Source organism: Sphaeramia orbicularis, chromosome 6 (genome assembly GCF_902148855.1).
Source record: "Sphaeramia orbicularis chromosome 6, fSphaOr1.1, whole genome shotgun sequence".
Taxonomy (NCBI): Eukaryota; Metazoa; Chordata; class Actinopteri; order Kurtiformes; family Apogonidae; genus Sphaeramia; species Sphaeramia orbicularis.
In genome coordinates, this window is record NC_043962.1 from 24,848,420 (window position 1) to 24,875,699 (window position 27,280).

The 27,280-nt window shown below is 38.3% G+C and overlaps 1 protein-coding gene across 12 annotated transcripts; it reads left to right on the forward strand.

The window, feature by feature from the left end:
• The first annotated feature begins 1,638 nt into the window (after window positions 1-1,638).
• On the forward strand, window positions 1,639-26,017 carry ppfibp1b (PPFIA binding protein 1b). 12 transcript variants are annotated; one of them, XM_030136055.1, is made up of 28 exons: window positions 1,639-1,796; window positions 8,904-8,991; window positions 9,533-9,738; window positions 11,053-11,142; window positions 11,241-11,354; window positions 11,573-11,704; window positions 12,574-12,666; window positions 13,139-13,231; window positions 13,908-14,025; window positions 14,642-14,686; window positions 15,799-15,860; window positions 15,969-16,053; window positions 16,482-16,621; window positions 16,988-17,082; window positions 17,189-17,249; window positions 17,786-17,960; window positions 18,448-18,480; window positions 19,152-19,293; window positions 20,543-20,674; window positions 20,915-21,065; window positions 22,207-22,318; window positions 22,421-22,509; window positions 22,787-22,909; window positions 23,214-23,339; window positions 23,422-23,610; window positions 24,237-24,401; window positions 24,530-24,595; window positions 25,023-26,017. In XM_030136055.1, the coding sequence occupies exons 2-28, from the start codon at window positions 8,922-8,924 to the stop codon at window positions 25,104-25,106; spliced, it is 2,991 nt and encodes a 996-aa protein (XP_029991915.1). In that variant the 5' UTR covers window positions 1,639-1,796; window positions 8,904-8,921; the 3' UTR covers window positions 25,107-26,017. The 12 variants fall into 12 exon arrangements, with proteins under 12 accessions (XP_029991915.1, XP_029991916.1, XP_029991917.1 ...); XM_030136056.1 differs by having other exon boundaries at window positions 8,904-8,985; XM_030136057.1 differs by lacking the exon at window positions 18,448-18,480.
• Window positions 26,018-27,280: the final 1,263 nt, after the last annotated feature.

The following is a 27,280-nucleotide window of genomic DNA, read 5'->3' on the forward strand; positions in this document are numbered from 1 at the left end:
TCCGGCTGTATCAGACAGACACAAACAAATGCAAATTATTATATTTTGTGTTTATTGTCACCAAGAAAATAACAAGCAAATTCTTGATAGTTACAACATGTCCTGTTCTGGATGTGTTCCATTTTCTTGCTGAAACATCCAGTTCCTACTTTGATGGAACAGTGTACAAACAGAAGGGAACATGTGGGTTTGGAGAATGGATCAATTCTTGGCAGAGTTCAATGACTAAAGAATGATTCTTAATGCAATATATCACAAATACATGGGGTGTCCAAAAACTTTTTCCAACACTAACTAATTTATATTTATATATCAACTGAAAAAATCTAATACTGTTGTCATTAAAAATTATTTTTAAAATGTAGAAGATGGCTTGCACCTTTCTCATCAGTGTTGCACAAAATCATAAATCCAGCCCACGGGATGAATTTTCACAGTGCACGCTGAAGATTACAACTGAGTGTCACGATCACTTTAGTTCAGGGGCCACATACAGCCCAGTGTGATCTTAAGTGGATTGGACCAGTAGAATAATAACATAGAAAACCTGTAAATGATGGCAACTCCAAATGTTTCACTTTTTTCTTTTTTTGGTTTGTTTTAGAGTGAAAAAAGTAAACTTACATGATGAAAATGTATACATTTACAAACTATCCTTTCACAAAAAAAAAAAAAAAAAAAAAAAAAAAAAAAAAAAAAAAAAATATATATATATATATATATATATATATATATATATATATATATATATATATATATATATATATATATAATCTAAACAACCTCAAACAACCTGAAATTTCTTAAGAAAAAGAAATAGCAATTTCACAATATTATGCCAGTTACTAAATGATTTGTGCCTTTATATATCCACTGTGATCTGTAAGGTGTAAATGAGAAGCTAAGGCATGATATTGTTAAAACTGCAATTATTTTCTCAAGAAATTTCAGGTTGTTCGTGGCTGTTCATGTTCTTCACCTTTTTTCTAAAGTATAGTTTGCAGATGTAATCATTTTTATAACATAATTTTACCTTATTTTAAACTATAAAAAATAAAGAAAACTCATAAATTATGATGTTATTATTTTACAGTTCCGGCCCACTTGATATCAAATTATCCTGTATGTTGTTTTGGTTTTTTTTCTTGGAAAGTTTTACTAGAATTTCTTAAACATACAATCTAAATACAGACACAATAAAAAGATACAATCAACTGCCAAATTTATAGATCAGAATTATATAAAAAAAGAGACAAGAACAAAGGACAAACAAGAAAAAAAAAATGAATCAACACATTAAATTTAAAATCAAGTTATAATTTCATTGTTTTAATTAATTCAGATTTTCAATGTTCTGCTAGTATGTTTTGAGGTCTGTTATTCTGAATTTGTAGAAGGAGAGTATATTTTATTGTGCTGTATGTGGCCCCTGAATTAAAATGAGGCTGTTGTTTATAATTACATCAACTGTAGGTGAACGTATCCAACAGCTAAGTCCTGTATCTCATTTTTCCGGCGGGACTTTGAACGCGTCGGGACTTCCACCTACTGCACCGGTTCCTGCTCCGGGGCCAATCCAGGCGGGGGAAGGGCGGGGGAGGGGCGGGGTTTTCCAGCCATGACGACCCCAGTTTTCCAACTAGCCGTCACTTCGACATCATGGCGTAGCGATGTGGACAACCGGGGGCACTGGTGGGCACGGAGAAGTTGAGAAAAGAACCATTGTGGACTTTTAGGGTGAACACTGAAGGAAAGCAATAAACGAAAATCCTGTTATTACTTCCAGCTGAGTTACGGTGAGTGTTTTGGAATTGTTGTTTGACAGTGATTTGTCATTTTTTCCACTAATTTTTCTCCAACGAAACAAACGACTGTTGTGGCTCGAGCTGATGCACACGTTCACGTTTTGTCCCTTCAGTGTTTAACGGTCAACAGTTTTCCAAGCCTGAAACTTCATTTAAGTCTTTGCAACAGGACTTCACAAAAATAACAATAACATTATATATAAGAGTCTACAACACCCCAGATAAGTCAAATAGAACTTTTTTTTAAATATAATTTCACACATTTTGGCAAAAAATAAAGCTGCGTTAAGACTAAACTAGCTTAATGAGCTGTGTTGTCGGAAGCAGTAAAAGGAGGTAACGTCACTGTAAACGTTGTTTTATCTTCACAAGTCAAAACTTTTTGTCGTTAAACTGTAAAAAGTCCACGGTATTATTCATATCGTACACTGATTTACACATTTAGCGTACACTGACGCTAAAGACCCCTGGCGTAAAGCGTCAGTGTAGTTTATGAGTGCCACAGACGCAGCCCTTGTCTAGCAGACATTGTGGTGAGTTACTCCCACTGCCTGAGGCCACATCTTTATGCACAAACTACCCTTCATTTGGTTTGATGTTGCCTTGAGGTTGTGCTTACTGTGGAGATTTCCTTTTAGCGCCCATTATGATGGTGTTGTCCAAGGTGAAGCGACCCAGACAGTAAACAGAGCTAGGTAGTTCAGAGTTTACAGTGTGTAACTTTTCAAAGCCATGAAATGTGATCAGTTGTTACATTGTACACAGGCCGATCCCTTTAACCTCCTCTGTTTGGTCTTTTCAACTGTTTTTCCAAAACATTATGCATGTTTGCCCAGAAGTCCCACCCTTGCCAATGATTCAGCTGCTTCTGAACTTTTTGGTTCTTTTGAGTTTTTGTTGCCTTTTCCTTTTTAGCATAGAAGTTAATGAGACTGTATCGTACATGGTATGATATTCTGCCTTGAGGTTGTCCTCCAAAATGTTTCAGGGAAACCCCAGGAGGACTTTCAATGTCAGACCTAGTACTTGTCTTGACAGCACAAATATGCAAGCAAGAATTCATTCAAGAAGCATATCAACCCTCAGCTCTTGCAGTTGTCTGTACCATGTGCTGATATTTTACTTTTACCTAAGTTGTTTTCATGTGTAATTTTATAACATATAAACTGTATGTTTGTAAAAATAACTTTCAGGTTTTATTCTGTGTGTTTACACTACGTCATACATTGCACAGATGCCTTGTGGGTTTCATATTTTTAGTTCGCGCCAGCCTGATTTACACCCACATCTTGTTGTCGTATATGCCTGGTTATTTGGTGGTACAAAATTAGTTATGATGTGTTCTGCCTGCCACCCATGTCGGAAATAGCTGCAGGTTATTCAAGAGTAGTGTGCTGCAGACGGCTACTGAATACCTCAACTGTATATGTACTCCACAGTTTTGTTTCATGCACTTTTAACATTGAAAACAATAACATTCAAGCATTTCACGTCTGATGTTTGAAGTGTTTTAAAGGTGTCATATGTAGGATTGTGGCCAAAACTGGTACTGCAATCACATTTAAAATACTGTAGAGCATGGTATCCTCTCCGCCTTCCCCCAGACTAGGGGTTGCCAGATCCAGCATGAGCATCTACTACTAGCGTTTCCACTAATCCTTGCCACCACACCATAAATTTCATTTAAAAAAAATCATCACCAGACTTATTATACATCCTACTATATAATGCACGTTTCGGCCTCGCCCCGTGTCCCATCAACGTGTGATCGCCCCGTGTCCCATCGATGTGTGATCGTTGTGTGATCGATGTTGCAGCATAAGAGGTTGTACAGGTACAGTGCTACTGTTGCACCACGGGAGGGCACTATCATACAATGGAACCACGGGTACAATGCTGCTAGTAAGTATAATATATAATAGGCCAGGACAAACGTCCTGCCCACTCCAATGAAAGTTTGCGAAGATTCAGGAGATAGGGAAAAGGTAAATGAGCCTTAAGTCTCACTTTTACTTCCGTGAAGTACAAGCAGCACGGATCACTACCGTACAACCACCCCCTGGCCGAACCATGGACGCTGGACTACCGAACCCCCCTTTGGATCACACACTGCTACATGAAGAGGTCACTTCCACAGAAAACACTGTACTACAAGGAGCTACCATGGCAAGCGACAAGTCCAACACCGGTACCCGGTCTCTTCACCAGTCCCGGACCGGCAGTCTTTTCACCAGGGCCAGGAGAAGAGACTGCAGCCCAGCCCCAGGAGAAGGCTCTGATAGTCTGGGACCAGTTGAAGACACCGCGGCCCTGGCTCTCAGTGGTTCTCACCAGGTGGTTGGACTAAGGGAGATCCGGTGTTGGTCTTCAAATTCTTCTCTGCTTTCAGCCGTCTCCATGTTTCAAAAGCATCTCCTATACATATCCTTGTTTTGTTTCTCACTTTGTCACGACATATTTCAGAATAATAAGAGTCCTTTTAGGTTTATTAACGTCAGACATTTATGATCAGAAATGTTCCAGCTGCAGCTCAGTGGGAACTGGTAACCTGGATGCTGAAAAGCTACTGACTTGGTGAATGGAAGACAGGTGATGGGCGGAGCATCAGACCAAAACACACAATGACAACATAAACATCATTTTGGGGCTGACACTGAGCTTTTCAAATGCAAATATTCTGGCTGGACTACTACTGTCAGTGATGTCAGTATTTAAAATGAACATGATTCCTTAATGTCTGGTGACAATCAGGGCCATTTTATAATTACTTAGAACATAATTCTTACATACTGCACCTTTAATTCCACACATACTCTGTCCAGTGAATATAATGTATAAAGAGAAGCTGTAACACTTGTTTTGATCAAAAACAGAGCACAACATTACTTAAGCACTAACGATATTTTCAGTCAGGATTAGATGAGCATCCCCTACATGAACTAAAATGCCATGTTATTTCAAGAAAACATTAAAATTATGTTTTGGAAACATTGTGTAAAGATAAAATATAAAAGCTGAATGCAGGTCTGGTTGACTCAAGATATTTCATTTTAATTCCTCCCATAATAGAATAAGAACCATACATCAATAAAAAAATAGGCACATTTGTAATCATTAGCCTAAGATTAAACAGGCAAATTCATCACAATCTGTCTGTACCTGTCGTCCTTATCATAATATCTGGAGAGTGTTATGTGGTAAGTCTGGTATCTATTCTTCATTTCCATAGAAATTGTTACCTTTTTTTGAGGAATTTACCTAAATTAAATACGAAAAAGTACAGCTTCAAGCTGCAGTATGATTTATGCCAGGACTGTAAATTCCTCTCCCCGCAGGCCTTTTTACCACCAGTGAAACTTGTCTCAACACAGGCTGTTAAAGCCAGTTGCATGTCTGCTGTAAACACATTTCCCTCAGAGACAAGTGGTCCTGCGGCTTATATTTTGTTTACCATTTCCTGTGTGTGTATGTGTGTGTGAGTGTAGTGTAGTGTACTAGATATTCAGGGATTCAGGGGCTACAAGTTTTTTTTCTCTCTAATACCAGAGATTCATTAGTCTGGACTGTTCTGTGAGGATGGTTTTGCTTGCCTGAAGGAACTCGAGCTGATGGATTTGAAGAGACACTGAAGTGGTCTGCTCTCCCCCTTGTATTCATTATTCTTTGCGTGTCTCATGAATTATATGGCTGTTTTCACCAATGGGCAAGATTGCTTTTTGAATTAGTTCTTTTTTTTTGTCTCTTGGTTTTGTTTTGTGGCTCTTGGCATCTGAAAAGACTGTGCAGGCAGGTGTTGTTGTAAATGCCATGTGTATTGTAGCGTTGCATCGCGTTTTTTTTTCCCTCCTCTCTGTCTTTGTCTTCTCGTTCCTCTCAGTCAAAATACCCTGCTGCCACCGTGAACAATAGCCCTCTCTGTGTGTCTTATGTTTGCTGTAAGTGGCGCTTATAGAGGGGCCGACAGTAGGACTTTGTTTTTGGAAATGATGCTTGCTTGTTCAAATTTTTTGAGATGTCTGTTTCGATACTACATTGCTATGGATGTAATCATATCGAAGTACCAACAGAGAGACAAACCATGTGTTGATGAATATTTACATTAGAGCTCAAGTCAGATTGTTAATAAGCAGCTTAATTCAGCTGGTATTTTTATAATATGTGATCAGAAACACTAGTCAATCAAAAATGCACATTTTCCAGTCCTTGTGTATGTATTATACTGTAGTAGCTATAGTTGTGGATAATTTGTCCATCCCTTTTGTAAACTATCTTTATAATGTGATTAGGACAACTTGGAGAACAGTCAAATGCTTCATCACAAACAGTGAATACAGCGTGAAGTGATAGCAAAAGTAGAAACCACATGGAGCAAAAAAGGAAACACCTTTATTTACATAGCACATTTAATTACAGGTGGAAGCAGAATGAGTGAGGTGCATCCAAAACCTATGTGCATTAGTATTACATAGGAACACAGACATAATCAATAAAAATAAAAAATGTTGCAAATAAGAGGAAATGTGAATCATGAACATTCCCACTAAGGATGACAATAAAAGAGCACTGAAAAGTAAAGGAAAAAAGGAAAATTTTCATTCGTCCTTTAAAGGATGACATAGTGGGAACACTTATTATGTGATTAGGTAGCATGTTCCAGCAGCTTGGAGCATAAAAACTAAGTACAGTAAATTATTTGTGAAAATCCATGGAATAACCAGACTGTTCCAGATGATGTAATGAAGTTTAAGTAGCACATAAAATAACAGAAGAAACAGGTACCAGATTTTATTAATAGCTACAAAAAGATCAAACAGTAAAACTCAGTCTGGCGGTGTCATCTTGATGGACAGCTCTGTTGTGTTTACATGTGACTAACACCATAGAGGCATCCCAGAACTGGAGGACAGACTGCACTTCTCTGTAATTAGACTTTCTTTGTCTCCACTGAATCCAGGATGATGCCATAAGTGTTCTGAGACAGGATCTTTGACACATGGACAGCAGGTTTCCAGGCAGCATGTCTGGTCTTGGCCTGCGGTGTTTGAAGTAAGCCTATGTTTGCCGAAAGCCATGTGCAAACCTCAGCCATGTTTGCCTTTGTGGTGCGAGTGAAAGCCTGACTCGGGTATTTAAAGGGATACCCTGGAGACCTTCTTTTCCAGTTTGACTCATCCTGATCCACATAGTCAAGACTAGTTTTCTGTTCTGCATCAGCTGAGGGAGTGTGTTGACTGCTCTCGATGGCCTTCCTGATTTTTTTTTTTTTCCGTACGGCAGGCTTTTCCTGCGTTATGCTAGTGTATTCCAACATTCTTCTTATTTAACCAAACATGCACTGAAGATCACTGTTGTGTGGTTGCAAATTTGGATCAATGATCTCATATTAATACATTGTGTATGAAAAATGACCACATGGAAAGTCCATTATGAACATGTAAATGATATACTTGACATATATTTTAGGCCTTATATGCAAGTTTTCAATCAGGACTGCAACAAAATGTCAAATTTTAGGCCTAATGCTTGAGTCCATTGTGTCTGTGGCACAATTTGCAACAGATTTCTGTAACATCCATGTCACAGAGGTAGCCCCTCCTCATTTTGTCTTGGCCAGTGGGAATCATTCTGCTGTTCAGAAATACCCTGTTCATTCTCTTCCATGTTAGTTTGTGTTGCTTTCACAAAAAAATCCTGTGTCTGTATTATGTGGAACAACATAAAACAATGTCCAAATGATTAAAAATGTTGCAGTGTTATGTGTGACAAAGAAAAAACAGTAGAAAATCTTATGACAGTACAGGCACAAACCATAGCCCTAATCTGTTTTTGCTTTTTTCTGATATTTATTCTTGCGCTCCTGGTGGTTTTCAGTGGATGCCTCTCCAAATGCACCATTTTATAACATTATTCAGTTATTTAACTTCAGGTCATTGCTTTGACATATGTCTGCTTGTTTGCTCAGACTGAGAGTCATTCTAAGTTTTTTTTCCTTTTAGTTGGAATTGGAAACCAGTCAGCAGTTTACTATGGAACTGAGTGGCATGCTGATTTTTCTTTTCTCCCTTTAGCCTGCTGTGTGTTGGGAAGATCCTTATGTTTTAGCGCATGCTTATTTTACTCATAATGGAAAACGTGACCACAGGAATGTTGAAATAACAGTGTTAGGTCTGTGGGTGGTTTCCATAAAGTTTGAAAATGTGCTACGTCCCCAAGTCGGACACTCCCAGGATGTGAGGCAGCTGATTAAAGGAAGAGGTGTGTGTGTGTTTTCTGTATGTGTGAAGACAGCCTTTGCATTCATGTTTGTGCATGCATTAATACTTACAGCAGGGCCTTTTGGTTTGACATCCAAAGAGAAAGAGACTGCTGTGCTGTTTGGGCTCATGTCCAGAACTGTGACACTAAAATGTATCTTCTCTCAGCTCCAAACAGAGTGTCCAGTGTCCTATTGGAAGGACATTCATTGTGCCAATATTTTAAGTAAATGACCTCATTGATATTCAGAAATGCATTATTCATCAGCCCCCTTCAACATAATTTTGCTGCAGTCTCCACAACATAAAGCTGTTTTTTTGTTTTTTTTTGCATTGTTTAGTATTTTTTTTAATTTTCAATTTGTACAGATGATGGCATATCCTGTAACTGCTTTGAAAGGACGCCTTTCTAATGTATTGCTCAGTTTTTTACTGTTCCTTGAGAAAACATCCTCTTTTGGCAATGAATGTTGTTCAGGATGTACTGCAGTCTAATTCCTGGGTGGGAGCTTTTTGTAATGACATGCTGAAGACAAAAATTGCTGTACCTTTGACATTAAAGCTGTAACTGGTCTGCTGGTGTTGTCTCCACTGTACACTGTTAATATTCATACATGCATAAATTAGGTGCTCTAGTGATTCATGTCACAACACGGAACAGAAACTTATTGAAGTTTCTTAATAAAAGGAATGTTAATGAATGTTGATATTAATATTAATCTCTACTTCCTGTTCAGTGCACTATCTGATCTGAGGTCTGGCAGAAAGAGTCAACATTTAGTCGTTCAGTTACTAATTTGTGGTTTTTAAATCTTTTAAACCATGTTTTGTGCCCTTATTTCAGATTCATCAGTGACTAAAGATGATGTCAGATGCCAGTGACATGTTGGCAGCTGCCTTGGAGCAGATGGATGGCATTATAGCAGGTAAAGATGTCTCACAACTTGTCACTATACACCATATTTTGTCTTCACTTAGGGTTGATAAGATTCAGAGTTAATCTAGTGTAATGTTATGGTTTCATGCAGGGCTGACATTTGAGATCACGTGATGTCTGGAGTTTAGAGTTTGTCCGAACAGAACAGTGTCGACATTTAATTTGTCCCCATTTTGTGCCTTTGAGTCATATCAGGCAGCATGACATAAGAATGTGAATTGGGATCCAGTAACAAATTGTCTGGTCAACCTAATATCCCTTTTGTTACTTCCAACATGTTTTTTCTGACAGCTGCAAATTGCAAAACAGTGAGTACAAACTAATGCATCTGTGCAGTTAGAGACATTGAACAATAAATTAACAGGTATTTTAACAAGTAAAATGAGATCAAACTAGTGGCATCAAAGGGCATCTCCATATAGAGTGATTTAAACCATCCACATCGACTTGAACTCCTGAAAATATAGAAGACTACTAAGTGATAGTTTTCATTCGTTTAAGATGTAGCTGCTCTTCTCTGTTCTACTTCACCTCAGGCTCCAAGGCTCTGGACTACTCTAACGGGTTGTTTGACTGCCAGTCGCCCACCTCTCCTTTCATGGGCAGCCTGCGGGCACTTCACCTTCTGGAAGACCTACGGAGTGTCCTGGAGTTGATGGACACAGACGAAAGGGAGAGCCTCCGTTGTCAGATCCCTGACTCTACAGCTGACAGTCTGGTGGAGTGGTTACAGGGTCACCTGGTAAGAATCTCACCTCTGACAAAACAACTTTGTGCAAAGTTTACAAAACAAAAACTCGCACAGTGCAGATGATAGATATGGAAATCCGCTGTTAGTGTCAATTAAAAACAAGTGTGTTTGTATATGCTTATTTTTTATTTATTTTTTTATATTATTTAATACCATTAAATCAGAGTTTCAGTACGTTAAGAAGTCATTCTGAATTTTAGCAGTTAAAATGTTTTAAAATGCCCAACTAAGAGGGCTTGGAAATGAAGGCATGTCCTGGAAAAAGTTAGTGGAAAATGCCATCAGCAAATGCTTGTTATCACTCGTTATTGTTCTGAATTGACACTGGGAATATGGGACCTTATGAATGTAAGGTCCCAATATGACAATACATGAAATAGATCTTGAAGTGCTTTCGTGGTGGTCTTAAAAAGTCTTAGATATAAAATGTTGAAACAGAACCCCTATAAACATCATCACTGAAGCTGGAGATCATTAAGTAAATCACATAGAAATCTAGACAAAAATAGTGTGAAAATTTAGGGTTCCTTTTAGCATGTTATCATATTGAACTAAATCTACAGAGAATACCTGCCACCTTATTCTTCCATTATGTAATTAATGCCATATTGGATCACATATGCAGCTGAATGTAGAAATAATGACATCCACATTTCTGTTCATGTGGTGGTGAAGGGTGACAAAGTCCCAGTTTTGGAATGAATAAAGTGTTGTAAGCAGGCAAGTGATCTCACTTGTGATTGTTGGACAGAATGTGCTACAAACAAGCTTTAGCACATCTGGTTTGCTTCTTATCTTGCTCATTCTGTGTGCCGAATTAAAACTGTGAAGACTGAAGACAAGCATGGACTATCAGCCTTGTGTGCTAAAACACAACCATTTTGTTTGCTAAGCAAAAACATAACTATGCTCCTCAGCTGAGGTCTGTGGGAATTCTACATGAACTGCTGGTGTTGTCAGTGTCACAGCCATGGTGCTGTGAGAAACACAGCGACTTCTTGGGCGAAAGACTTGTGTTTGGGAGAGTGATGGGCTGTATGCCAGATAGATGCCAGAGTTTTAGTGTAATGCTCTAACTCACTCTGTACCGCCATGTAAGGTTTTGTTTGTGCAAGGTAAAAACAGTCTAATCTGTTGCTTTGATGTGAAGCTCCAGAGGTCACTATACTGAACATGAAAGGTTTGCAGAGGCACACACCCATAAATATCATTAATATACCTTCAGAAACATGCAACGCATCTCTGTGGCCGTAAATTTGCTTCCTTTCTAACAATATTCCTAATCCTTACATTCTTCAACTGTAGTCCAATGGACACATCCCTCTGAGTGGAGGAGACCATTACCAGGAAAGGCTTTCCCGACTAGAGAGTGATAAGGAGTCTCTGGTGCTTCAGGTACAAATCCAACAACCAAAACTCAAATGAATGTCTTTGCTAGACTGTTAGACTTTGTTAAATGCTTCGCTCAATTGAGACTTCTTGGTTTCATGCAGGTGAGTGTACTGACAGACCAGGTGGAGGCACAGGGTGAGAAGATACGGGATCTGGATCTGTGTTTAGACGAGCACAGGGAGAAGCTCAATGCCACTGAGGAGATGTTGCAACAGGTGTGTGTATGTTTTTGTAATAAAACAAAAAGGGAAGCTCTACCATTAACAACAAAAGAGACTGAAAGATCTAAGATTCACATTCTTCTGTCAATATACTGTAGTTTTCATCCATATTATGAATGTTTACAGCTACCACAATACCTAACATTCCTAAGATTCATGATGGCCACGCAACTACAGTATTGATTTATTAGCATTGTTTATTATCATTGCAGGAGCTTCTTTGCAGAACAGCACTTGAAAACCAGAAGCTCGAGCTGATCTCTGAAGTGTCCAACTTAAAGCTGAAGTTGAATTCCATGGAGAAGGAGAGACTGGACTTTGATGACAGATTTAGGGACAGTGAGGTATGTGGGCTAATGCTCAGGACAGGAATCCTCTTTGTTTCTGCCGCTCTCTTTCCTCTCTCACCTCAGTACACACACACAAACACTCATTCACTGACACCCATGTGGGAGAAGGACATCTGGATGCAGAAAAATCTTGCAACAACTCAAGGGAATGTCAGCATTCACGGATCAGGCCAGTGGAAATATTCCAGTGGAGTTTGTTGTGATCTAGACTAAAAACTGTTGTCCACAGTCGATTATCTTTCTCTTTATCATATTTGAACTTGTAACTCTTTTGGTCAGAGGCTTTACAAACACTAAGATAATCATGTTTACTAGAGATGGGGAGATTTGCGGTCTCAGTGTGCAGAAAGATTGGAAAGCTTTCAGACACTTCATGTTATTGTTGTAGCAGCTCTGTTGTCTCTTCCGCCCGACTGGAACAAAAAGCTGATGTCCACGTTCTGCCTCACTGCACAGAAATCACTTCTTTTCTGCAAATGGCTTCCTCTCATTTTATCAGCTCTACTCTCCATAGAGTACAGCCCTTTGAAATGCTGATAGCAAGTCTTTACGGCATTAAAATACTAGATGTTAATATGAATTATGTTAGAATGATATGAACATTTGATTGAAACCATAGTTCAAATATTGCAGGTAGAAATGTACTAGTTTTTAAAGACCTGTAACAGAAAACGTAGATTTTTTTTTTTTTTAATGGATCTTCATTTACGTCAAATCTTTGATATACAAGCACGGGTCTAGATAAAGGCTTACTTTTATTTTCCATTGGAATTCAAATTTTCAGTTTTTTTGTATTGACTTAATTTTAGGTTTTTGTTTACCATTGTTATTGTGTGATATGGAATTGTCTTGTCTTCTTTCAGGATTTGATTCTTGAAATTAATGAACTGCGGTACAGAATGACAGAGCTGGAGACTGAAAAGTTACAGTACGAAAAGAAACTTAAATCTACAAAGGTGAGTTCCTATTGGGAAGTGAAAGTTTTCCAAGGTGTTTTTTTTTTTCTCCAGTTTCAGTCAAAGCAATATCTGGAACTAACTGTCCACAACCACTTTGGTAAACAAACTTTAAGTAAAAAAAAAAAAAAAAAAACTGAATAAACAACAACTTAAAAATCTGTCATCATGTGGTGAAAGTTATTCATGCCATCATCTTGTTTCTCCAAAACTGTACTATATCCTGGCAACCTTTGAGATGTGTACTTGAGTAAACACTGGTTCAGAAATCACATCACCTCATTGTCTGTTTCTGTTCTCTTTTCTGTTTTTACAGAAATCTTTCTTTGCACATATGTGTATCTCTTTTAAATGCACTTACTCAAGCTTTACTTGAGTCATTATTATTATTCCTTCTTCTTATGACCTCATCTGTCTTCACTTCTTGCATCTCTATATTCTCTCTCTTCCTTTTTTGCCTCTTGGCTACTAGTCGCTAATGGCCAAGCTTTCTAGCCTGAAAATCAAAATGGGCCAGATGCAGTATGAAAAACAGAGGAAAGAGCACAAACTCCAAGCTATGAAGGTTGGCTTTTCTCGGGATAACTCATGTGCTTGCTGTATGATTATGGTTTTTGACCTCTCCCTTTGACTCCTCTTCTGGTTTTATTTTTGACATTTTTCACTAAACCCGGTATTCGAGCAGCTTTCCAAGTTTTGGTCTTAATCTTGTAGGCAAAATGATGTCACTGTTGCAAACAATGAAATCTCTAAATTTACTGAACTGCTTAGTTCAGTGAGTTCAGCGTAGTGAGAAATACTCTTCTCCAAAGCTATATCCACAAGGCACCAGTTTAGGTACACATTCACCTTTTCTAACACCAGAGGTATGTTTTAATTTAGTTTCTTGAGTTTGTTCTCATGTGTTTCTCTTTACTTTCCACTTGCCCCACTGGTTTCCTCGTTTTCCTTTTGTTTTCTAAAACCTCCTTACAGTTTGACCTATCATTACCAAGCCTCCTGTTCAAATCACTGTAAGATGTTTTATTTAATCAATCCATTATTTGTTATCACCTCAGTGCTTACCACCTGCCTCACACACATGACTCCTCAGAACAGGTGTGGGCTGCATGCTAGTGTGCCACGTCAGCATCTGTGGACCTTTTTTTTGTTGTTGTTGTGGCCTGTTTGTAGCGTGGGGGGAGGGGAGAACTAGTGTCAGTGTAAAGGGAATTTTCTCACTGGTATCCTCTCTTTGACAGGAGGAACTTGCCATACTGAGGAGGCAGCTGGAGGGCAAAGACGGAGAAATGAGGCGACTACAGGATGAGACGGGCTTCAAAGCTGTCGCCGCGTGCAGTACAGATCCCACAGAGAGAGGTGGGAGAGTCCAGCAACTGAATAGCCTTACTGAAGTCTGGCATCGTACTAAAACAAATCTAATGTCTGTTGTATGTTATATAACTTTGTGATGATTATTCTTAGCTAGAAGGCAGGAAAAGTGTCAACCAGGGCTGGGCGATTTGCTAAAAATATAATGATATTTATCCTGTAATATATATTTTGATGAAGTTTCCAGAGCATATTGATGATGCCTGACAAAAGAGTGTTCATTAGTTACATTTTGGATTATTAATGAGTTTACAAGATACATAATGAAGTCCTGACAGCACCCAGACACTTTTGCATTCAAAGCAATGTAGACTTTACAGTTTCTGAGGTACACCTGAATTCACCATGAAGTCCAGGTCCCCATATGTGTTGACAAACTCCCAACACAGATGGGGCAGAATTTCACAAATGTTTTCCTATTACATGACTATTTCGTGGCGTAGCTGTGATATGATTTTAGAGTTGTTAAAAATGTCCAAAGTTTATCATCCTTAGTGACTTCAGTTGTACTGTTTTCCTGTTTAAATGTCCAGCCCTAATATCAACATTTTTCATAATGTGTAGCCAACCAGCTTTTCTTCTCTTAATTCTTTGTCCTGTTTAGTCTCTCATCCAGATGAAACTCTTAGAAAGAGGCTGAAAGAAAAACGTAAGGGGGGTTTTATGCTTGTGTTTATTTTTGCACTTCATTATTGCACCCATCTAAGTTCCTGTTTGCATGAACGAGCATGAGCCATCTGAACTCTGCTTGTCCATTTTAACCCATTGGAGTTCCAATACATGACCACATCTAGAGCTCCACGTTTGTGAAACTACGTCATTGTCCAACAACTGTTTTAGACAATCACTATGAACAAATCCAATGTTACCCAATTATCATTGTTTTGTTTTGTTTTTTATGTTTTCAACCCTCAGCAGCAACAAGGAATGTCTGCTTTGTGTTTTCAACAGGAATGAGGAATGAATTATGTTGTCTGTCATAACCATTCAGGCTTCTCACTTATCCTCCTGCCTCATGTCCTTCAACAATGTTCACAGCCTGTTACCCAGAAATCTCTGCTTAAACTCCTCTAAATACTCCCTGCTCTCATCAACCAGTGTGTGCCACGCTAACCTTTAATGTTGTCCTATTCACTGTTGTGACAGTATCTTTATTCTGAGTGTTGTCTTAATATCTGTGTTTGAGGACCAGTTTCATTTTTCATTTTGTGCACAGACCTCTACTAAATTATTTAAAATCTACACTAGAGCTCTAGAACTGATCACTGTAGACAATCTGTGTAGATTCTTAGTGATCCATCATACTCCTTCATGCTTTAGTAGAAGGCAACATGACTTCTTTTGGTTCTTTAAGGCATTTCACATCTCATCTAAGAAGCTTTATGTGACTACCTGTATGGTGGACAGTTACTCTCCAAAAGAAATCTAGATGACTTGACTTTTTCCCTGGATTTACATAAAACAGCTCATGGAAATGGGAGGTAGAGTCTGTGTTTTGAAAAATGAAAATGTCCTGCTGAAGTTAAATATGTGAAACAAGTGCTCATACAAGGAAAATGTTTATATCCATTTCAGAGTTTCTAAAAACAAAAGAACTTAAAAATGTTCCTGAAGTGACAGTGATGTTTTAGCCTGTATGGATGCCTCTGTTTGAACTGCGTGTTTAGGATTACAGTATGAGTCATTGTCACTTTTCACTCTGCTCATACTCCACATTCTGAACCCTGCAGCTGTCTCATAATCTTTGTCTCTCCTCGATAGACGTGGAAGTGCAGAGAATGAAAAAGGCAGTTGAATCATTGATGGCAGCCAATGAGGAGAAGGTATGTTTGATAAGTTATGGTTAAATTAATGTTATTTTTAATAAGCACTTTGTAAACAATATGCTATGTAGATAAAGTGGTTTTCATAATTTTTTTTTTTTTTTTAAGGATCGTAAGATTGAAGAACTAAAGCAGTCACTGTTGCGGTACAAGAAAGTTCAAGACATGGTGATGTCAGTACAAGGCAAAAAAGGTGACGGTCTTTTTTTTTTGTTTGTTTGTTTTTGACTAGATGAGTAATTTGAACGTAATAGAAGACAAAAAAGGTACTAAACTCAGCCTTAAAGTCCAAATTCTCACACGAGTATTGACTTTATTTTGAGAAATAGGTTTCATTGCGACCATTGCTTTTTTCTAATTTCCTGTAGCTGTTTGTGTTTATCTTGTCCTGAGTTTGATAAGATAAGATAAGATATTCCTTTATTGATCCCATGGTATGGTATTTGCTTATAAGCTTTAGTAAACAACGTTTATTCAAGTTTCCTTCACAAACACTTATTTTAGGTGATATTTTAAAATCTATTTAAAAAACAACCGCTTTATGTCAGACAGCTGTTTGTGATATTTCATTCACTGTTATATGATCTTATTTCATAGTGTTACATTTATTTTCCACTCCAGAGAAAGCTAAAGACAGCGAGCACTTTGAAAGTCAAGGTGAGGGTTCCACAGGTGTTTCGTCAAATGGTGCTCCATTTGTCGAGCAGGACAAGCAGGAAATGATGGATGTGGAACAAGTGAAAAGGAAGAGCCCAGACGAGGTTTGTCCAGCACAAAATGTCATTAATTGTTTACTTTTAAAATACCAGTCTCAAAACATTTATAGCGAGCTTTATAGAAAAAATGTCAAGTATCATTAGACTTTAAAGCTGCTCAGTGAAAGTAGCTCTAACAAATTTAATACATTTGAAATAAGTGTTGAAGAGCTTGACAGCCAATTAGTTTAATAACCTGTCCAGTCAGCTCTGTACGTACAGATTTATCTAGCGCAGACAGATTTATTTTTAGACTGCCATTTTCTCAAAGCCTCAGGATAAACTACAAGTTAATGTGATGAGGCACACTTAACACAGCAGATTTGTATTTGATTTTTTTCATCTTTTTTCATTTTGTGTTGCGTTTTGAAGGAGAGCCTCAGTAGACTGATTGTGGAGTCTTCGCCTTCTCCCAGTCCCACTGATCAGGAACGAGTATCACAGTCTACACCCACAGATGGCGAAAGGTGAACTTTGAAAAAGACTTTGTCTCTTTCAACAAGCATTGCGTTACTTCAAGTCAGAAATCAGTTTTTTACTTTGAAAATTTCTTTGAATAATTAATAATTTCAGCACTCAAGATAGCACAAAGTTTGGCACCCAGGAGCAGCTGGAGAAAGTGAATAATGAAAAGGTAAGGTTCCCCTTAGGCTGGATTATGTATTAAAAAAAATTGTTTTTGTTTGGTATCTTTTTAAAAAAAAAAATACTAAATAGAGATCTGTGTGACTTCTGTGTGAGACCATTCTAGTTCAACAAAAATGAAAAACCCCTTTGTTGTAACATCATGTATTCAATGTGAATATGTTTGATTTTGGGGGGTTTTAAACACACAATTTACATTGACTCCCTTTTGATTGCTGCTTTTCGGTTAGTCTTGCTGTTTGTGGATATTGCACGTACATGTCCTTCTAATATTTATTTAATCAGATTTTGCCTTGAGTTGATGTACAGGGAAAGAAACATGAATTGTCCTTAACCTTGAAAAATATTTGGTCATATAATGCATCCCTTGTTCCCCCTTTTTTTCTTCTTAGCCTATATCTAAGTTCTGTAAGATGCGCTAAGACATTATACCACTCTTGGTGTCTTTATTCAAATTTATTTCACTTTGTTCACAATGCACTGCTGCTTCATAACTGTATATGTAACTGTTAATTGTTTCCTCAGAATACAAGTGAGGAGATCACTAAGATTAGTGAAAAGCCACCCATTGGTCCTTCTGCCACGTTGCCTGCCACCACCGATGATGAAAGCTTTGGCTCAAGAAAGGCCCGTTCTTCTTTTGGAAAGGGCTTCTTCAAGATCCGTGGGGGCAAAAAGACAACGAGCACCCCTAACCTGGGTAAGAGCAAGTTGCATGATTATGAGGATGCTTGTATTAACGCAGGAAATGCAGAACTGGAGGATGTAATGTCACACAGAGTGCCTTTTATTTACATTTTTTTTCTGATGGAGAGATCGCTGTGGACTAGATTAGTTGTATAGTTAGTGGGCAAGATTTTCTTGGACGTTTTTCTGCCACTTTGTGCAACTTTTTATTTTCCCAAGCCACACCCATGGAATACACACTATATGGCCCAAGACCATAATTTGCAGCCCACACAAACTGTGGTCCCCGTTTAATTATGGAAGTCTGTTCCTGTTGGGTTGTATGCCCTCCGTCCTATGTATGTGCTTTTTTTGTGTGTGTGTGTTGACGTGTGTCTGTGTTTGTTCCACCTCTCCACTCCTGTTTTCAGATGTTGTTCCATTCATAATCTGTACCCTCTGTCTTGTTCTTTTTCTGTCGGACCCTGTCGTGTGTTGTGTGTGCTTTGTTACACATGAAGACCGCAGCCGGAGTGCAAGTGCGCCTATGCTAGGTACAGTATAGCCTACAGGTCTTTGTAGGGCTGCAGTAGTTCTCTGAAGAAAACAAAGGAAGCTCCTGAATATATCCTAACTGTACATCTCTGCCTTTGTGAAGCTTATCCACTCAGCTCACACCTTTTTACAATGCAATGTTTCAAATCCTTAACAACAACACCTTTGCCACTGGAGTCATTGTGTCAACTCCGATGTCCTTCCAACATACAGCAAATGTCTTGTGTATGTTGATTTGCTTGTGTGCCTGCATGTATTTGTTTACAATCATTTGTTTATGTCAAAGCCTTCCCCAAACACAACCCTCCGAATAGATCCAGATTAACAGCTAAAAGTATTTTACCCTCGCTCTAAAAATTTTCTTTTGCAGTTTTCTTGCTGCGATGAACCCTTACTCTCCTTCATTTACTGGGAGAACAAAGTGACTAATAAACTTCCAGTTTATGAACCAAAATGTTGCTGTTTTAGTCAGATTTCAACTTTGTCTGATGCATGCGTACCAGGCAGGCTTAAAGCTCCACACCGTGACTTCTCTTTCTGTCATGTGTCTTGTCTGTTTTCTGCGTCTCCACTCCAGCCTCGTGTAGCAGCTCTGTCTCCACCGATCTCTGCGTGGCTCTGACACCGAGCCGCTGATGATGCTAATGTTGCGCTTCATTTGTTTGTCCAGCTGAAACAGAGCGACAGGGCACTGACCATCTGGATCTGGCTGGGCTGCCTCAGAGGTCAGCTAACAGCGATAGCACCCACACGCTCCCTACAACCCCAGAAAGCAGGAAGAAATCCAAAGGAATAAAGAAACTTTTTGGAAAGTGAGTCCTACTGGAAGATCTGAAAATTGTCCATAGGTTATTAATTGTGTCTAGAAGTCATTAGTAAACAGTTGTAATGAAGTTGTAACACATCATCATCAGGTATTAAGATATGGACATGGTAGATAAATTCTAGTGACTTTTTAGTAAATATTAGTTGATGCTGACTGGTATGAATTCTGGCTGATAGAAAAGGCAAGTTAAGTGGTTACAACCTAAAAATATCCTCATTTATACACATTTATTAAGGGTTGTCTTGGTGCAAAGCAGGACCGCCCGTATTCATATGGGAATAGTTGAAAAACAGCCGTTTAATTACTTTGTGGAAAGCCTTTGCGATAATTGCCAAAATGTGCGTATCTTAAAAGTACCCAAAAATTTAAATTATTATTTAAAATGGGCCAGGCTGTCATTATGTTCCTTTTGACTAAAAAACCTGCCACATACAATTTTAGGCCCTTTCCACTATTTTAAATAGCGAATGTTATTTTGGTTATGCTTATACTTATGTATGCAATGGATGTTGTTTGTTCCTTTATTACTTCAAAAGTACAAGATAAATGTATTAGCCAGTGTCAAATATTCGTGTGGATCTGAGGTGGGCTGTGGGGGATCTGTGGAGATGAAGCAGTAGCAGCAGCAGTAATGATCCAGCACCGCCCTGATGCAGAGGGGGCCCTTATGTGGGGCCCTGATTGAGATCTGCCCCAGGTGCTGTAAAGCTGATTCAGGATTTCAACCCTGTCCTTACTAAACAGGAAGAACACCGACAATACCTGCTACAAATGGTTGAGACCCACAGGTGCCAGTATCCTGGCACAACAAAAGAGAAGTCCACCTAAAAATGAGCACAATTGCAAATTTCAAGTTGAAACATTTTGGAAAAAATGTCACTAATTATGTTGTACAAAATAATTCTCAACTTAATAAAGCTATTTCATTAAAATATTTGTACATATCAAATTATTACAGTGTAAGACGTAACAGACGTTACATTGTAAGACGTAATAAGGTCAATATGTTTTGCTTTACGTAAACTAAGCTTGCTGTACGGTACCACTTAAATAAATAGTACTGCCATAAAGTTTATAAAACATGTTTTTTCATCATTTGGAACATTTTCAGGGGGTGGTCCATTTAAAAAAAAAAAAAATCCAAACTGGATTTTTAAGACACCCAAGTGTGTATAATTTTTATGTTTGTGACAAAAAAGATTTTGCAGATATTAAGACTATCCTTTTATTTCAAGGCTAAAAAGAAGTCAGTCCACCACTTTCAACCTGGATGACAACCTTCCAGAGGGCGAGTTCAAAAGAGGAGGAGTCCGAGCCACAGCAGGACCCAGACTGGGCTGGTCCCGTGACCTCCAGCGAGTCAACAAGTAAGTCCGTGCATTCACCCTGAATAATGAGACGCAGAATGTGGTTTCCTTGTTTTGAATCTCTGGTGTACAATGAAATGCGGAGATGGCGCAGGGATTTTTAACAAAGCAGTCTTTATGGGACCAACAAAGACTTGAAGAATGTGTATGCATCTCACAGCTCAGACTCGTACATGAAGTAGAAGAATGTTCTGTTACGTATATTTTCTACATCTGATTGTCTCTCACCTCTTTTCTTAGTGATGTGGATGCGCCATTTGCACGCTGGTCCAAGGATCAGGTGTGTGACTGGCTGCAGGAGCAGGGTCTCGGCCTTTACGTGAACATGGCTCATGTGTGGATTTCCTCTGGACAGACACTGCTGCAGGCTTCACAGCAAGACCTAGAGAGGGTGAGATAAAGCAGAAGCACTGTTGGTGTAATTTAATGCACTCCTAAACCAAGTAGGAAACCTAATTATAATGTATTTAATACAACATGTTTATTTGTACTGTACTATTTGTACTGGTTTCAATATCAATGTGGAGCATCAGTGCTTTTTTGATTTGTTGCCAATTCCCTTTAACTTATCACAGCCGGTCTTGGGTTCCTCTCACTGTCATGGCAACTGTTTAGGCTTTAGTTTTTAGTCTTTCTTTGTACGCTTCTTCTACTGCCGTCCAAGTTTCTTTCATCTCATACCATAAGTCTGTTATTTTTAATTGTGTAATCCAATTATTTGATCGGAGCGAGGCACATACTGTATGATTGGAGACACATGTCTCTGGGTTACGGAGAATTATCTTTTAAAAATAACTCCTCCTCTGATATGGTGTAGCTTTGTCATGATTTAATTTTGTTTACTCATTTTATACTTTTTTATTTCCTTGGTTAAATACCTAACATACACCAAGATTTTTATTTCAAACTAGTTCATTGTTCTTTCAAGCACTGAAGACTGTGAACAAATCCCATTCTTTTAACAATAAGATCGAAACATTCTGTTCTTCCATAAATCTGCCAAATCAGATAGCGCTAGTTTGACTTAATTCTATTAACCTGCAGTTTTCGTTTAATACAGTAACGTCTACCCTTTTAATATGAATCCTAAAAACTTATTTTTTATGTAGTTGACTGTTGACCCACATTTATTAAGTGTCAATACCTTTTTATCATGTGGAGAAAAACCTGCAACCTCATTTGAGTCAACTTTTATTTTAAAACATCTGTTTGGGGAAAAAAACCCACAGCTAACCAACTTGAGTTCAGTAAAGGAAGTGGGCTGTGAATTTCAACCTGGTTTTCATCAGCATCAAAGCACCGACTTGTTTTTTTAAGGGTCACTAATAATGTTCTGCAGATGATGCAGATGTAGGTGTGTTATATTTTAATAATGGTTGATCTGTCTGCAGAGTTTGATGCTAATGTCAGTGAGCGTAATAATTATAAGTGGAATAATAAGACAAGCAAAGCACCTTATGTTGTTATTGAATATACTCTGTAGCTCCTGGGAGATGTTAGGTGTATTTCTCACTCTATTTGTTGTTGCTCAGGAGCTCGGTATCAAACACCCACTGCACAGAAAGAAGCTTCAGCTCGCTCTGCAGGCTCTGGGCTCAGAAGAAGAGGATAATAAGGGAAAACTGGACTACAACTGGGTGACGAGTGAGTACAAGCTGCCAATGTGAGACATGACATCCAGTCAAACTATGTGTTTAACCAGAATATTTTTTTCCTGACCTCTTTTACTCGTTTTATTTCTCTCAGGATGGCTGGATGACATCGGTCTGCCTCAGTATAAGACCCAGTTTGATGAGGGCAGGGTGGACGGTCGCATGCTGCACTACATGACAGTGGTGAGTGTTGAGTGTGAGATGAGTGTACTCCATCCACAGGCCCTGAAGTTAAGTAGATCTGATGACTCCAGTGTCATGTCACATTAGGATTAGTGCTCAGACTGTGATGAGTTGCCCTCGCACTGTGATATTTGAAGTCACATCACAGAGCTTTGTGCCCAGAGAACATTATTGTCGGCCGCCAAATGAAAAGGCCGTTTTGTGTAGTAATCTATTTAGTCATCTTTTATTGATTGAATTATGCACTGGGTCACTGATATAGTGTTTTATCATTCAGGATGACCTGCTTTCTCTCAAAGTGGGGAGTGTCCTGCATCACCTCAGCATCAAGAGAGCTATTCAAGTACTACGGCTCAACAACTATGAGCCCAACTGCTTGCGTCGCAGGCCATCGGATGAGGTCCGTTCATTTTCTTGTTTTTTTGTTTGTTTGTTTGTTTTTTTAACTGTATTTGTCTTAATTTACTACAAACATGGTTAAACATACATAATACAAACAGAAGGATCAGGGAGTCACAACTTACAAAGGAAAAATAATAGATGAATACATAAATAAATATGCATTCTCACACATTGTAAATGTGTATGGTCCGTTTATTTTAACACACAACAGAGATTACATGATAGTAATACTTACAATTTGATTTAAACACATTCTTTCTAATACATAGATAATTCATTGCCTTTTGAATTTTTATCCATAGAATAATATTTCACCGGCTGAGATCTCCCAGTGGACCAACCACAGGGTGATGGAGTGGCTGAGGTCTGTAGATCTGGCAGAATACGCTCCTAACCTGAGAGGCAGTGGTGTGCACGGAGGCCTGATGGTGAGAGGACTCTTGAAAACTGTTAAAGTGGATCTTCCATTGTTTTTTAACTATACACTAAACATGTATTCTCATGACTCAGGTTCTGGAGCCACGTTTCAATGTGGAGACCATGGCACTGCTGCTGAACATACCCCCCAATAAGACCCTGCTGCGTCGCCACCTCGCCACACACTTCACTCTGCTCATTGGTTCAGAGGCTCAGCAGCTCAAACAGGAGTGTCTCGAAAACCCAGACTATACTTTGCTCACTGCAACCACCAAGGTCAAGGTAATACAATCATAATATGACTGATGAAATGGGCCATTTAACAGTATGAATGCAGCATTTACAGAGTGTTTTGCATCATGGGTTGTTTTTAACATTATCGTTGCTAGGTTAGTGAGTGTATTTAAATCTGCTTAAAGTGATTCTTCAAAGTCTGTTCACTTTAACTTACAGAGCTTTTCGTAATGTATTTTTGTCCCACTGATGAAATAAGTTCAGCTAAATCCTCCAGAAATCCCAGATTTATTCAGGTACATTTGCCAAAGCAATGGCACAGACCACAGTATTAGTTATTATGAGAATATTTTTGGTTAATCAAAGACAAAATGGTTGAAGAAATTCAACTGTGATGGGCTCTAGGTCCAGGTTATTAATGAGAATATACTTCTGTCTTCATCTTTTATTCAAACAAACCCTACAATTGATCATTATTTGTTGTTTATTATTCAATCTTCAGTGTTATGTTTTATGCCAATTGAGAATCCATTAGCCTGTTCTTGTCTGCACTCTATAGTGTTTCAAAACAGAAGAAGAAGCATGAGTCAAATCATAGATTATGATGGTGATTTGGTCTTTTGGCTTAAGTAGTCACATGAATGCCTTGTCCTCTCTTCCCTCCTACACACCAGCCAAGGAAGCTGTCCTTTGGTAACTTTGGCAGCCTGAGGAAGAAGAGGCAGGATGAGAGTGAAGAGTATGTGTGTCCTATGGATGTGGAGATGCCAAAGGGGCGGAGCTTTCAGAAAGGCTTTGAGCTCCAAATCTACGAGGACGACCTCGACAGGCTAGAACAGGTGAACCTCTTTCATTCAGTTGATGTGTAGCTGAAAACAATTGTACAGAACCTAATGGACTTCTGCTGGATATGCATAGTACTATAGATGTGGTTTTATTAGGTTTAAAGCAGCTTCTCTTATCACAGATGGAGGACTCGGAGGGAACTGTGAGACAGATTGGCGCTTTTTCAGAGGGAATCCAAAATCTGACAGTAAGTTGTATTGAATGTAAACAGCCATAGGAGGTAATAGAGACAGAGGTGTGTTTCCATAGTTGTATTTTATGTGCATTTTGACTGAGCAGTTGACTCCATATGACCCCTGGTGTCTTCTCAGATATTCCAATAAAAGCTAAAACATGGTAGTAGCAGCAGGTAGGGTGGACTGATAAAGAAACCTAACTATTCCTCTGTCTAATCTGTGAAAGAACTTCGCAGTGGAATGCTCTACTTTTGTACTTTTATTACAGCCATATGTATCATACCCTGCAGTATCACTATGATTAATCAGTAATGTTTATTCACCTCAAGTCCGCACTTGAAAACGCACGTAATTTGCATTTTCCTTTGAAATTTCTAAGGACACATGGCCATTGTCTATTTTCTTATTTCTCCCTTTTATCTTTTTGTCTTTTATCAGAGCATGTTGAAAGATGATGAATTCTTTAAAGAGATTTCCAATTCACCGAACCCCAGTGTAACAGACGAAGACTCTAATGCATGAAGCCGTCGACTTCATAAGACCTGGTCCTGCTGTGAACAAAACTCTGTGCCAACCCTCTCTACTCACACTGACGGGTCTCGAACAACCACAACAATGTTCCCACTTTTTGTCTTAGTGTCACATTCAAAAATGAGCCAAAAGTATTACATATTCCTTTTTTTAACCTGTTTTTATCAATGGTTTTGTGAAAACCTTCAGTCTAGTTGCCACTATTACTCCTGAACTGTGTCTCGGTCACATGTAGGACAACACCACTGTCTGCCTGCCAGCTGGTTTCTGGAGATATTTTATATTCTGGCTTCTTTCTGTTAATGTTTTAATTAAAGAGTAAACCAACAGAAAAAAAGACATCTATATTATGCCCGTATAGATTTAATATATGTCTTTTAAATTTCCTGTGACTGTAGAAATAATAATATTAAAAAAAGAGATGGTTGTCATTCAGAGGTAATGTTTTCCCATTTTAAGTCACTCTACAGTTAAAACTCCAAAATGCAGCTGCTATGGTTTCTACAGACCTAAACTTTTCTAACTAAATGGAAAATGTCTTATGTTTTATCGTATAATGAACATTTCACAGGTATTTGCATATTTTGCATGCAGTTGCACCGATACATATCATTCAATAAAAAGCATAATGAATATCATTGCATGGTATTGAAACCTGACAGTAATATAAGAGCTTTTCTTAGCTTATCTAACTGTATTTTCACTACAGATGGATTTGAATGGACTCCTGCTGACTCACACCAGGTTAGATTTGGTCAAGTGTTTCAGCAGCAGTTTCAGGTTTATGACATAACGTCAGTAATAATGTTGTAATGCAGCCCATGTCATGCATACCTGAGAAGATGGATTGTTTTTTTTAATGTTTATCCATTTCTAAGATCAATAAAAAGTTATTTAAATTATTTTTGGATTTTTCCTGCATTCATAAAGGGATAAAGGGCCTTCCCAGTAAAAACTAAAGCTCAGAAACCAAGAAAACATGCTTCACCTTGATTTTCTTCTTTAAATATTTTTATAGCGTTTTACCTTCACAAACTATTTGTCTCTGTGCCTCAGTCCTCTCCTCTCCCTAAAAGTTTACTCTTCTCAGCTACCTTTGAATGAGAACAAGTATTGTCAATAGAAAACACATTTCTGAGATTAACACTGATGGTAAAAATAAATCAGATATACCTTTTTCCCCTGGAGGCTTAAACATCATGTCATCCCCCTTTTGATCTGAAATATAAACTAGAAGCACTCGGAGAGCGCAGACCTCTGCCAAGGCTGATCAGTGGGCCCCCCCACCCCCGATCACCACCAAAATTGAATCATTTCTTCCTTATCCCATTTCCAACAAACCCTGAAAATTTCATCCAAATCTGTCCATAACTTTTTGAGTTATGTTGCACACTAACGGACAGACAAACAAACAAACAGACAAACAAACAAACAAACCCTGGCAAAAACATAACCTCCTTGGCGGAGGTAAAAACAAGGAGCAACAAATACTAAGTTTGTGACCTTTCTATGTGTGATCGTGAATCAGGGTTCATATGAGTGCTTGAAATCCTAGTAAATGCTTGAATTTCAATGTTGTGTCTTCAAGGTCTGAAAAGTACTTAAATTTTAGTTTAAGTGCTTGCAATTATAACTGTGATGTGATTAATTTATTTATTATTAATATTAACTCTGCCAGGTTAGATGGCAAGCCAAAGCTACTTAACCTCCTAAGAACCAGCTATGGGTTTTCTGTCCAAGAGTGTCACAGCTTTATAACAAAAAACTGTCCACCACAAAGGACATTCCATAATTTTTTGGAAAAAATACATCTGAAAAAACTTGCATCATGATGTTTCCAATATAGGCAGCTAATTTAAAAAAAAAAAAAAAAGCCAAAACTTTTCCTGGGTCTCAGGAGGTTAAAGAGAGGTGATACATTTTGAAAAATAACACTTTGTCAAAAAAGGAAATTAGCTGGTTCTCTCAGGTCGACTCCAGGTACATTTTTATCTTAATCTTTGGTGAGTGTGTCTGAAGAACGCCAAGTGGCTTCCCTTTTTTTTTTATGGATAAAACTTTATGTTCTTGTTTAATTTCTAAACTTTTTGCTATTATGAAACAGAATTTTAGGTTTTTATAGCATAATACAATGTACATCATTGGGATAAAAGTGAAAACAAGTG

Bases quoted from the DNA above. Each gene is read 5' to 3' on its own strand.
- ppfibp1b (XM_030136055.1), top strand. From the start codon at position 8,922: ATGATGTCAGATGCCAGTGACATGTTGGCAGCTGCCTTGGAGCAGATG. The intron at 22,319-22,420 runs GTGAGTACAAGC...TATTTCTCTCAG, and splicing joins GGACTACAACTGGGTGACGA to GATGGCTGGATGACATCGGT. The intron at 24,402-24,529 runs GTGAACCTCTTT...CTCTTATCACAG, and splicing joins ACCTCGACAGGCTAGAACAG to ATGGAGGACTCGGAGGGAAC.